This window comes from Gavialis gangeticus, unplaced genomic scaffold (genome assembly GCF_001723915.1).
Source record: "Gavialis gangeticus isolate Ggan-Ray unplaced genomic scaffold, GavGan_comp1, whole genome shotgun sequence".
Lineage (NCBI taxonomy): Eukaryota > Metazoa > Chordata > Crocodylia > Gavialidae > Gavialis > Gavialis gangeticus.
Window position 1 is genome coordinate 141,565,891 of NW_017728992.1, and position 12,183 is coordinate 141,578,073.

The 12,183-nt window shown below is 40.2% G+C and overlaps 1 protein-coding gene across 1 annotated transcript in view; it reads left to right on the forward strand.

Annotated features, from left to right (window-relative positions):
• STMN2 (stathmin 2) overlaps nt 1-1,571 on the forward strand; it is a 78,837-nt gene extending 77,266 nt beyond the window's left edge. The window contains exon 5 of the mRNA XM_019527831.1: nt 242-1,571. Within this exon, the coding sequence (XP_019383376.1) occupies nt 242-301 (60 nt within the window). The 3' untranslated portion in view covers nt 302-1,571. The remainder of the gene's footprint in view (nt 1-241) is intronic.
• Nucleotides 1,572-12,183: the final 10,612 nt, after the last annotated feature.

Below are 12,183 nucleotides of genomic sequence, written 5' to 3' on the forward strand. Positions count from 1 at the left end.
AAAAGTATTGAGATGATGTATAAAAATTGAGGTTGAATTTTAAGACTTAAAAATTGGGCTTCAAAATTCAACTTATACACTATAAAATATGATAGTAAGTATGTCTTGTACCTCCCTGGTGAATTTCACCCTGTGTGAGAAGCATCCTCAGGAGACTGCTGTGCTATGGAGGCTGAAGGGGAAGCATAAGGAGACTTCACAGTCAAGTAGTTTGACCTTTTCCTTCTTTAATGTTTTCCAGGAGAGGCATGCTGCAGAGGTCCGTAGAAACAAGGAGCTCCAGGTGGAACTGTCTGGCTGAAAACAGCAATGGTGGATGTGAACCCCCCCACCATTAGTAACTTCCCTGCCTATATTATTATGGATCATGCGATATCAGTATGGGAAATGTATGACATGGTTTAAAAAAAAAACAAGAACTCAATAAAAAAGAAAAAAACAAAAATAAGAACAAAAAAATGCAGTCTCTTTGCAGAATGATTTGCTTGATGTTTAAAAAAACTTGGATCTTATTTTGTAAATACTTACATTTTTGTTAAAAAATACAAGTATTGCATTATGCAAGTTATTTCATAATCTTACATGTCCTGTAACAGGCTTTTGATGTTGTCTGTCTCCACTCAGTTGAATTTGCTAGATCTGTTCATTTGAAGCACCCCATGTCTATTTCCATTCCCTGCAATTTTCATTCCAACAACTAATGAGGTCAGTAGTAGTTTTATGGTGCTAGAGACCAGTCATTCCCTAATAACCTAGAATGCTTTGCAATCAATAGGCTTTGTTAAAACAATAACTAAATCACAGATACTATGATCCACATTAAGCTGTCCAGATAAAAGGCTCTTAAAACATTATATGTTCATAATTTATTTACAGCCCAGACTCTGTAGCACACCATGAATCAGAGGTTAAATTATGTGCAATGTTTATTTCTTCTGCCTTCATCAGATCAGAGGCAATACATATTGCTTTGTGATTGACAAGGCAAGTGACATCAATGTAGTCAAAGTTAAGATGCTAAATATTATGACCATCTAGCTACAAAAAATCCAAAATGGTAGAAAACAGCCATAAAAATGCTAATTGTAAAGTGAGCTTAATTCACCACTTGAAGAGTTATTGATGAAACAATTAATCGGTGTCAAGTAGCTTTATTTGTAGATGCCATGGTCTATGGTATTCATTTTAAGCTATCATATTACATGCATACAAAGTACAAAAGGCTAATGGATAGTTTTACCTAAAACCCAGGAGCTGGTTGTTGCATTTTTTTACACTGCTGACTTCCACTCAACCTGACCTTTATTTTTCAGTGTTAGTCAACCCTACTGAGTCTAAAGACATCTAGAACCAAGAGGGCTGCAGCAGCAGGAATGATTAGACAGGGTGCTTGTGCCAAGTATGGTATCACCAAACCTAACCCATATTCCCAAAAGATAGCTGCAGTTTTGAAGTTGTCCCTACCCCCTGGAGGTTGCTGCCTGCATATTCTATTCTTCATTAGTGCTATTTTCCTGTATGTCATTGTGAGCAAGCTGTGATTAATAAAGAATTGGGGTTCTGTGAACTGATAAAGGGCTTGTCTGTTCTCTCACTCCCTCATTTCTCTGACACATGCCCACATAAAGTTAAAATCTACTCTAATCAGAGAATCACGGAAATTGAAAATAGATAAGACCTATTAGTAGTACAGCAAGCCCATTCTCTTGCCAATACAGACTGATCCATATCACTCTTATTTGCTAGTGTTTAAACTTATTGGTTCTTATTACATATCTCTAAGGATAAGATATACTGTAATGCAATATAGAAGAATGATGAGAAAACTGAATCTAATAAAAAGAAACCGCCAGTAAAAAGCCATATACACATAGAGATGAGGACTTAATATTACAGTCATGTCCTACAGTAAGCACAACATATAGGCCCAGCAAGATGTTGCTCATTAACACATTGATTTTTTGAACCAGAGAAAATCATTTCCAAGCTAAATTGTACTAAAATAACAACTAGAGACAGTGCTGAGTTGCAATGTTTGGATGTAGAAGCGGATTAGACCTCCCACAATATTCAGATGTATCTTTTTGGTCCAGAACCGCCACTAGAAATAATTGTTTTCTAATAGAATCCAATTTAAACTCTTGAAGAAAAAGCCGCTAACAAACTGCTCCTTAACAGAGATGGTCCAAGACCAGAACCATTTATCTAAACCCTCAACATTTGGAGGATTCCAGTCCCCCAGAGGTTTTGGTGCTGCAAAGCCAAATTCAACAAATGCCTATACAGACACAAATCCTTAAGAAAAGAATAGATTGGACTAAATCAGGACCACCTACCAAGGGAAGCAGTTAAATACTTTGTGGAAACAATTTTTAATGGCAATATTAGAGATGAATTCAAAAAGCAAACTTTACATTTGCTTTTCAACCCCCCCCTAAATTGCCAGGTATTGGGATTTTGCATTTAGGTTCAGCCCATTGTAAAAATAGGAGTCCACTTATATAGATTCAGATTTTTAACATCACCTTAATTCATTGCTGCTCAGATCATGGTTTGGGTTTGAGCATTTCTCCAGGAAAGGTAATCTACATGTCGCATACTAAGCTATGAGGTGCCTACCATGACAGTTGGCCAACAAGACTTTGTTGCATTTTGAGCATCACTGACTGTGTCTATATGAGACGTTTACTGTGGAATTGCCTAATTAGCTCTACAGTAAACATCTTGGTGTCTATATGTGCAGTACTTTTAGGACAAAGTAAACTAATTTTCTCCACTGCGGGATAGTATTTGTATATACAAGTACTATCCTGAGGCAAGTAAAATACTCTGCAGTAATGCACATGCAGATGGAGGTAGGGCTGGCTGAGGCACAAGGGTGCTTAACTGCAGGGTCAGCCTACTGCCCCAGACAGCCCTTCCACAGCACTTTAAGCTGAGTCAGAGCAGCCCTGGGCTGGCAGGCTGACTGGCCCCCAGGCCTCCTGCCAGCTGGGGCTGCTTCAACCCAGTTCGACATGCTGCAGAGCCAGGCACACGTACAAATGCAATACCCAGAAGCAATAAAGTCCGGTGCAATATGCACCAGAGTGTATTACTGCGCATTAATATCATGTGTAGATGTGCCAACTATATAGAATATATCATACCTGACTCTTATGTCTACTCAGAAGAGCAAACTAGTGAATTGAGTCCATAAAGTAGGGACACACATTACAAATCTTCCTGGAAAATACCCAGAGAATCTGCTTTAAAGCCTTTGTAGCCTGAACCTTCTTTTAATTTAATTGGAGCTAGGAATGTTTGGCACTTTTGAATATCAAGCCACTTCCTTGGGTGATTAACGTAGACTTATGTGCTTGCTCATATGTATCCGTCAATATTTGAACATTTTAAGGGTAAACATTTAAACAGAGTGCACTGAAGTTGCCAACAGACACCTGAACACAGCAGAGCATACCAGTGCTATTGTAACATTAGGGGAGAAGTCTGGCCACCTCAGAAAGAATTATCTAGACAGCTGCAGAGCAGGGTGTGCTGAGCACTCAAAAGAAGCCATCTCAAACCCTTGTCCTCAGCTACCTCCCGGCTTGCAGCTGCACACACTGCCACTTATATGTAGCTGTATCTATGTTAGTTTCTTTATCAATGAACTAATGAAGTCAAAAGTGATAGAAGGACAATAGCTGAGTAACATGAAATGAATGATTCAAGTCCATCCAAAAGATCACATGGTCCTAATAAAGCCCAGGAAGTCAGTGTTCAAGCTCAGTTTTGCAACATCTCAAACTGTCATAATGTTTGGGTCCAGGTTCAAGCCTACCACCAGTGGAGACATTTTTTCCTCTTTAGTATCACATTTAAGGAAGAGTTGTAAATTAATGCAACAAAAGTATAACGATACTTTTACCTAACCTGACAACATTTCTCACTCCACCCAACAACCACAAGCCACTGTAAAAATGCCAAGCGACATGAACTAAGAATAATTGCATGGTAGGTCCAGACAGTCAACCACATCTACATATTTTCACTAAGTTTTTAAAGAGAGTGACCAATGGACTCAGTTCTCACTGTTCTCAGTGATGGCAGATAACAGAACGAGAAGCAACGGTCTCAATTTGCAGCAAAGGAAGCTTACTTTAGATATTAAGAAAAACTTTCTCACCAGGAGGAGAGTAAAACACTGGAACAGGTTACCCAGAGGTTGTGAAGTCTCCATCCTTGGAGATTTTTAAGACACAGCTAAACAAAAACTTGGCTGGGATGATCTAGTTGGGGATGGTCCTGCTTTGAGCAGGGGGGTCAGACTAGGTGACCTCCTGAGATCCCTTCCACCCCTCATCTTCTATGATTCTATGGCTCATCACCTGGACATCTAAACAGGAGGAGGAAACAGGTTTAATCACTGAGTCTGAAGTCTGTGCACAGACAGTGACCAGGAAGTATCTTCTCTCTCCTCTCCCAAAGAATAAGTGCCTAGGACAGAGGAAATGACTCAGAGAATCCAACCTAAAAGCTATCTTTGGCCACATCCAGATGAGCAGGGATATGAAGTTTGTGGGGCCACAACCCGCACATGGTAAACATTAAAATGTACACTGGGATTTCCCAGTAGCAAAAAAAAAAAAAGCTGGAGCAAAAGGCAGCACAATGGATGCAAAATAAGTGTGCGCTGCCACAAACAGGGGGTGGGATGTCCAGAGCAATGCTCAGGGTGCTGACCAGGCCTATGTGCTGCCCCTGCTTGCTCCGGCATGCCACCAGACTACCAAGTAAGAACCAGGAGGAGCTAGACAAGGGCAGTTTTCCCATTGCAGGACAATTTGGGGCAGGGTCTTCTTCCATTTTAAAACACAACTCTCACAGAAAAGGTATTTCAGCAATTACAATGGGATGGATATTTTATCTAGTAGCAACATGTTTTGCTTTAGAGGTTAAGTAATGGTGAAAATCCTCTTTACTTGTTTGGCCTGCTGCCTCAGAAATGCTGGCACCATGGCGCCATGCAGTGGTCAGTTTTAATTACATCCACCTCAAGCAGAGATAAATCTGTTCTTCAAAGGAGGTTCATTTAATCTACACTCTGGTTATACTGTTATTTAAGTAATGCAGTCAATAGCTGTGGAGTCCAAAAAGTCAGACCAGCCACTGTAGCTTATGGCTGTTTCACTATGGTGCATTGCGAGCAGTATGAAGTCATCTACATCAGTAAAACTGGAAGCAGTCGGTATTCTGACTGCAGAACAGGAAGGGCTAGAATAATTTGCAGTTCTTGATAATTAAGAGAACAGCAAGACTTAAGATACCTTTAGTGTTATTAAGTTGTAGGAGGTAAGTGATAAGATACAGCAGGCAGCTCAGAAGAAAGACTAAGGAAAAGATATAAGCAACTGCAGAAAGATAAGGAAGAGTAAGAAAGGCTAGACTGAAAGCTCAGTAACAGATTATGTGGACTACTCATACCAAGAAATTACTTTTACACTTAAAATATAGGCTTAGCATCCCACAAAGCTTTCTGGGCTATCTGTCCATCCTTTCTCTCTCTTCCCTTTCTCTCTACATTTGCTTATTTATTATGTTTTCCTTAGTGTCTTCTCCAAGTTGTCTGCTGTATATTAAAACTTATCCTTGAACCCCCCCCACACACACATTGTACAGCTACATAGCCAAGAATGGTTTGGGTTGAGAGAGAACCAAAACACATTGCAGGTGAACATAAAAACCAAGTGTACAATTTACCTGGTAAGAGTTAAAACTATAAAAGCCACATCCAGTATTAACATTTACCCACTTTTGTATACCACTGAAAGTAAGAAAAATAATCTAAAATATATGTCTCCTTATCCATGACAAATAGCTCTGGGCACACAGCCTGAATGGAGACAGAAGGAGACCAGAAAACAGCTTGAAAGCCAACAGACAAAAGCAAAAGTGGGTGATTTGTTATCTAAGGAAACAGCCAGGCCACCATTTTCCAGATAGACATGTTCTTTACTACATTAGAGAAACATGCACTTATATTTTTAAACAATGTTCTTAATTCAAATATTATATTAGTAAAACTGCATTTAAAAATATAAACCATAACCTAAAAAAATGTGCAAATAATTTGTTTTCATAATACTTTTAAAAATATGTGCTCTCTAAAGCATTGTAAGAATACTCATGACCAGCAGGGGGCAGTCTATGATTATTAAACTTGCAATTTATAAAGCTAACTTTTCATCTAACAAACTGTCAGTCTGGAACTAGAACTCATTAAATCTTGTTCCTTGTCGTAAGATCTAGATTTGAGTTCACGTAACTCTTAACACATGTTATTCTTTGAGCAGGCAAAGATCACTACTTTAACTAGATCCTCTAATTAAATGCATGGGTGCAAAGGGGTGGTAGATTTCAGAGAAACAGAACTGTTTAAACTAGAGAATGATGCTAGCCCAAGAAGAAATGGCCAGAAATAAATTTAAGATAGAAATTAGAAGGTTTCTAACCATCATAATAGTGAGATTTTAGAACAAGCTTTTGACAGAATACAGGCAAGTAACCTAACTAGTTTTAAACAGAGTTTGGTCTGTTTAGGAAAGGGATGGTATGAAACAGTTGTGATAACAGGGAGCTAAACCTGATGCCCTCGGACATCCCTTATATTCCTATCTTCCCCTTGTGAGAAAGTCCTATAAAAGTCAGTAATAATGAAACAGGAGTTTGGCAGAAACGTAAAGTACTGTTACACATTACACTTAGACGGTGCTAACAGCACTTACAATGCTAGTGTCCTAGCATTAAGACAGTAATGCATGTGCTAAGTGTCATTGTGATGCAGTAAATTCCAATGAGGAATAACCACAGGTAGTAGTACCTCATTCCTTGTCCAACGAGGAGTATCCCCAGGTAGTATTACCTAACACATGTTGAGCTAACACTAAACTGCGCCATGGAGGTATATGATGAGAAAAGTCTGGTGCAGTGGTGGGGTATGAACCTGACAAACAGTTGTTGGGCTCTAATAGCCACTCCCTTGCCACTGCACCAGAGACAACCAGCTCTGGTGCAGTAAGAAAACTGGGAGCTATAAACAGCTGTTTGCAGCTCCTAGTCCCCCACACCACAGGGAATACAGTTCAAGGTTCCTGTGTGCTGTTGGGGCTGGAAGCCAGCCCCAGCCCTTCACTGCATTGGAGCCAATTCAAGGCTCCCATATGGGACAGGATTGGGAACCAGTCCGGGTCCCAGCCTTGTACAATGCAGGGGCCAGGACCAACTCCCATGTGGCCCTGGGGTCCTTCCCAGCACCCCACAGTGTACCAGAGCCTTAAACTTGACCTGGCTCTGGTGCAATCCCAGGGCAGAAATCAAAAATCAACTGACTTTTGTTCTCGTCCCCAGGATCCCACCAGAGCTGACTCCAGACTCCAGTAAATATATACGATCTATATTTAGAGCAAAGTAAGCATTAACATGCAACTTCTCAGAAAACCTTCTAAATAATATTAATGCTTACTATGAACTAAATATAACACATGCTAAGTGTAATACGTAACAATGCCCTAACAGTGTTCTGTAAAAATAACTCCCAAAGCCTATAGGATGCAATTAAACTTTCCACCTGTGCATCTTCTAACAATTCTATAGACTTTCTATACTGTGGATAGAATTAGCCCTTAAATGCACAGATCAGTTCAAAGGTGTTTATAGACTTCCATAGATTTCATAGACATTAGGGCTGGAAGGGACCTCAGAAGATCATTGAGTCCAGTCCCCCGCCCAAAGGGCAGAAGTCAGCTGGGGTCATAAGATCCCAGCAAGATAAGCATCCAATATGCTCTTGAAGGTGTTCAATGTAGGTGCTTGATCCACCTCCGATGGCAAACTGTTCCAGACCTTGGGGGCTCGGACAGTAAAGAAATTCTTCCTTATGTCCAGCCTGAAATGGTCTTGTAGTAGTTTATAACCATTCGACCTCATCATCCCTTGGGGCGCTCCGGTGAACAAACGTTCCCCCAGATCCTGGTGGTCACCCCTGATAAACTTATACGTGGCCATCAGATCACCCCTGAGCCTGTGCTTTTCCAGGCTAAAGAGCCCCGTGGCTCTCAGCCTGTCATCATAAGGTCTGTTTTCCTGACCTCTGATCATGCACGTGGCTCTTCTCTGGACTCTCTCAAGATTCTCCACATCCTTTTTGAATTGTATTATATTGTATTGAATTGTATTTAGATTTTCTAAAAGGACTTCTCTAAGTGTTAATCAGGCTGAAATAGACTTCTCTTCAGCTGCGGTGCATCATCAGAAAAGCAACCCTGAATTTTCCATTTCCTAATGATAAAGATATTCCATAAACCTTTATAGTTATTGATGTTCAGGTCATCCCAATCAGGGACATAGGGAACTTTTTTGTTTTAATTTCATGGCCAGAATGAAAAGAATCATAAAATAGCTGTCAAGTATCATTTTCACACCATTTCACTGTTGTGGCAGGGACATGTCCCCGCTAATGCTTAGTATATTCTCTTTTGTCTAGTTAGGACATGTCCCACCACTGGGCTTGTCTCCTTGAAGCCTTCTTCCCTTAAGACAGAGCTATCCAACTCACAGCCCATGGGCTGCATTTGGCCCACAAGGGGTTAACTTGCAGCCTGTGGGCTCCTACCACTCCCTCAACGGCTGGTTTTGCTGGAGTCCCTGGGTTCCCTGTCTCTTGTCCTGCCTCCTGTCTATGCCACAACCCCCGCCCCTGAGAGAGGCGTGTGGAAAGCCTGTGCAGGCTACACGGCTAAGAGCACTGAGACCCCCAGCTGCTCAGAATTTAGACAGCCCTGCCTTACGCTATCTACTGGCTCTTGATAGCCAAGGCCTCTTTCCTGCAGGTCTTTCCATGGCTAAGAAATGGCTCTCCTTTTCTTGTGGAAGGGAATTCAGTGCAACTGAGGGTATGAACACACAAACAAGTGACCAGCAGGCAAAGGAAGGTATCAAAGACAGCGGCAAATGCCACTATGAATGCTCACTCCACAGTAGCTTAGCCGCCTTTCATTTACCACCATGCTAGAGCACACGCATGGGAAGTAACCGTGGAGCACCTGGTGTGCTGCAGAGCTCCATTCTCATCTAGTTTTGAAAACTTGTTTGTATGTCCATGCTCAGAATGGCATTCACACTTCTGTGCTTCTCCCATTCTTTAGGCAACCCGTCTGGAAGTTTCCTTCTTTTTCTTAAGAGGACTACTGATTCTCACTCTCTCCCCCTTCGCAGGAAGACCTTGCATTCTCTCTCTAGAAAACACTGAATAGGTCCAGACTGCTGCCAGGCCTTTCGAGCCAGCACCCCAAGTCAACTGATTGGTTCTTCTCTACTTTATCAAGTTTTCACAGAGTCTGGATTCTATGACTGGAAAAAAGCTTGAGATAAATTTAAGAGGCAGCAAGCTTCTCCACATCAGCACAAAGCAAATGATATTTCTAAATAGCCACCCAGAATGTTAGTGACAAGCTAGGCTTTCAGGACTTTCAGAAGAAAGTTGACAATAGGAAACTGTGCCAAAAAAAAGGACACTGTTTTGCCCCAAAAGTTGAACTGTGACACCGTGTTACCAAACAAGCTGGAAATACATCCTTAAGAGGCTGCAACTTTATTCCATCGCTTGCTTGCAGACAGACTACAGCTTTAATATCTAAAAGGAGGTAAAAATTAATTCATAGGTCTAGTAATTCTACATGAGATAATATATTCATGGCTCTTAAAACTGTGATGGATGCTTCTGAAAAAATAAATCTTGGAACAGGCAGTTACTGGGTGCATCTACACAAGACTCTTGCTGCAATAGCCTAATACTACTGCACAGTAGTGTCACATGGTAAAAACCATGACACAATGCTACTGCACAGTAGTATTATGCTATTGTGCAGTAGCATCACAAAAAAGGAGTTTGCTGGCACTACTGCACAATAACTCAAGTTACTGCACATTTATTTAGTACTTGTATAAACAACTACTAAATAAATGCACAGTAACCCCTGCACAGTAGTGTCTTGTGTAGACATGGCCACTGTAAGTGGCCAAAAAAAGAACAGAGAACATTGTGTAATACATGGATAATGAAATGAATGTTCACAGAGTTCAAGGGATTGTACAATGTATCCCATAGATCAGCAGATATAATCATATCAGCATTTACAGAGATATGATTATTTCTAAATCTGAAGATCAACAACTGTTGTGAATCAAGTGATAGTGGTATTGCTATTATGACATGTTTAGTAGCATCAGAAGCAGCAGATTGCACCTGGAGAACCATGGGCTACATATACTCATATGTTCTGAATTGTGTGTGCCAAGAGACTATTGAAATATTAATACACCAGGAGATATTCTGGAAACTGTTTATGAAAACCACAAAAATAATTTTAAAAATCACCCAAACTAAATGCATGGCGTAAAAGTACCAAGTACATTATCAACGATCAATAGTCTTGGCCAATAAGATAGACTCTTCATGTAAAAACATCTGAGACTATCTTGCCCTGTGTGCAATTTTGGAACTTGCAAAGGATACAACAAAAGATCCTGAAAAGACAGAAACTTAAATGAAAAAGGTCAAGTTCCTTCCTGATTAGTGTCCAATTAAGTTGAAAAGTCCTGAACATCACAGACAATCTGTCCAAGTCTCTTATGAAAATGAGACAGTAAATTCACTTTTGCCAGTCTGATGAATAAAAAAAAAAAAACCCACAACTTATTCTAGGACTAATGTACCAAAAAAAAGTTGAAAGCTGGAGATAGTTGGAGTGCCTGAACTTCAAGAAAGAGAACTATTCTCAAGGAAATGTAGAGAGCTATCTAAATTCAGCAAACAAATATTGGACAAATACACATATATCTGCTTCTAGGTAGTAGATTTTATAATATCCCCAGCCTGAATATCAATGTTTTTCCAAATGATGACATTGATAAAATAATGTTGATAGTACTGGCAACCAGTGCTGTAAGCAAGCACTATTTCAGTGCGATGTTGCATTAAAATGTGGTTTAGATCCACAGTGGGATCATAGTATTATAGAAAAATAGGTCTGGAAGCGACCTCAGGAGGTTATCTGTTCCAATCTGCTGTTCAAGATACCATCATCCCTATCCAAATCAGCCTAGACAAATGTTTGTCTAACCAATTTATAAGAACTTTGGGAACAACCCTCACTACTAGGTATAATGCCTGAAACATCAAGAAAAACCTCTAACTTGCCACAGGCAAAGCAAAGGGAAAATTGATCATATAACTTTGATAAATAATAATTAATAAAATAATAATCACTCTCAGTGTCCTGCCACTGCAAGCACAGGAAGGTTTGAAAATATTTATGGCTCAAATGAAGTATGATGTTTCATGTATTCAAGGACAAAACTAATGACTTACAACTTTTAAATTAAACAAATGATTCTGAAACAAAAAGACAAGGTTCTTTGGGTGAATCTGATATCTTTTATCAGACCAATTTAAATAGCTGGAAGACAATTATTAAGCAAGCTTTCAGGTTCAAAAACTCTTTGTCAGGCTAAGAAAGTTTCTGCAGTTGGTGTGTGCTCTTCCTGGATGGAATGAAAAGTAAAGAAGCCAGAGGCTGGGCTGGGCTGCATACAAGACGGGCAGTTGGTGAAAACGTAGACTGAGAGTCAATGGATGAGAGACAGGCTGGGGGGATGGGGGGAGAGAACTTTGTTTCCCCGAAAACAAGTAGCAGCGATGCATCTTGTGCTGCTGCTACTTGTCCCCAGGGAATGCCTGTGCCATGCACAGAAGGCTTTCCTTCTTGGATGCATGCATTTCATGCAGGGTGCAAAGATAAATTCTAGACCAGTAGTTCTCAACCTTTTTAGACTCGAGACATCCTTCATTAGAGTTGAGTCAATTCTTGCAAAATGCTAGCTCTTAGTTTTCACTCTTTTTTGAGTGCAGAAAAATGAAGAGCAATTATTCTGTTGCAAAGAACTCAGAAAGACCACAACAGGTCAGAATATATTTAAAACTTAAGGATTCCTATGTGAAATCTCTGGGTTTATCTTATGAATCATGTTTGCACACCTAACAGCATTAACAGACGGGGAATCTGGTTGTCACGCCAGACGACAAAGCCAACATATTTAATAACTTCTTTGCCTCTGTCTTCCTCAGTAAGGACCAGAACTACC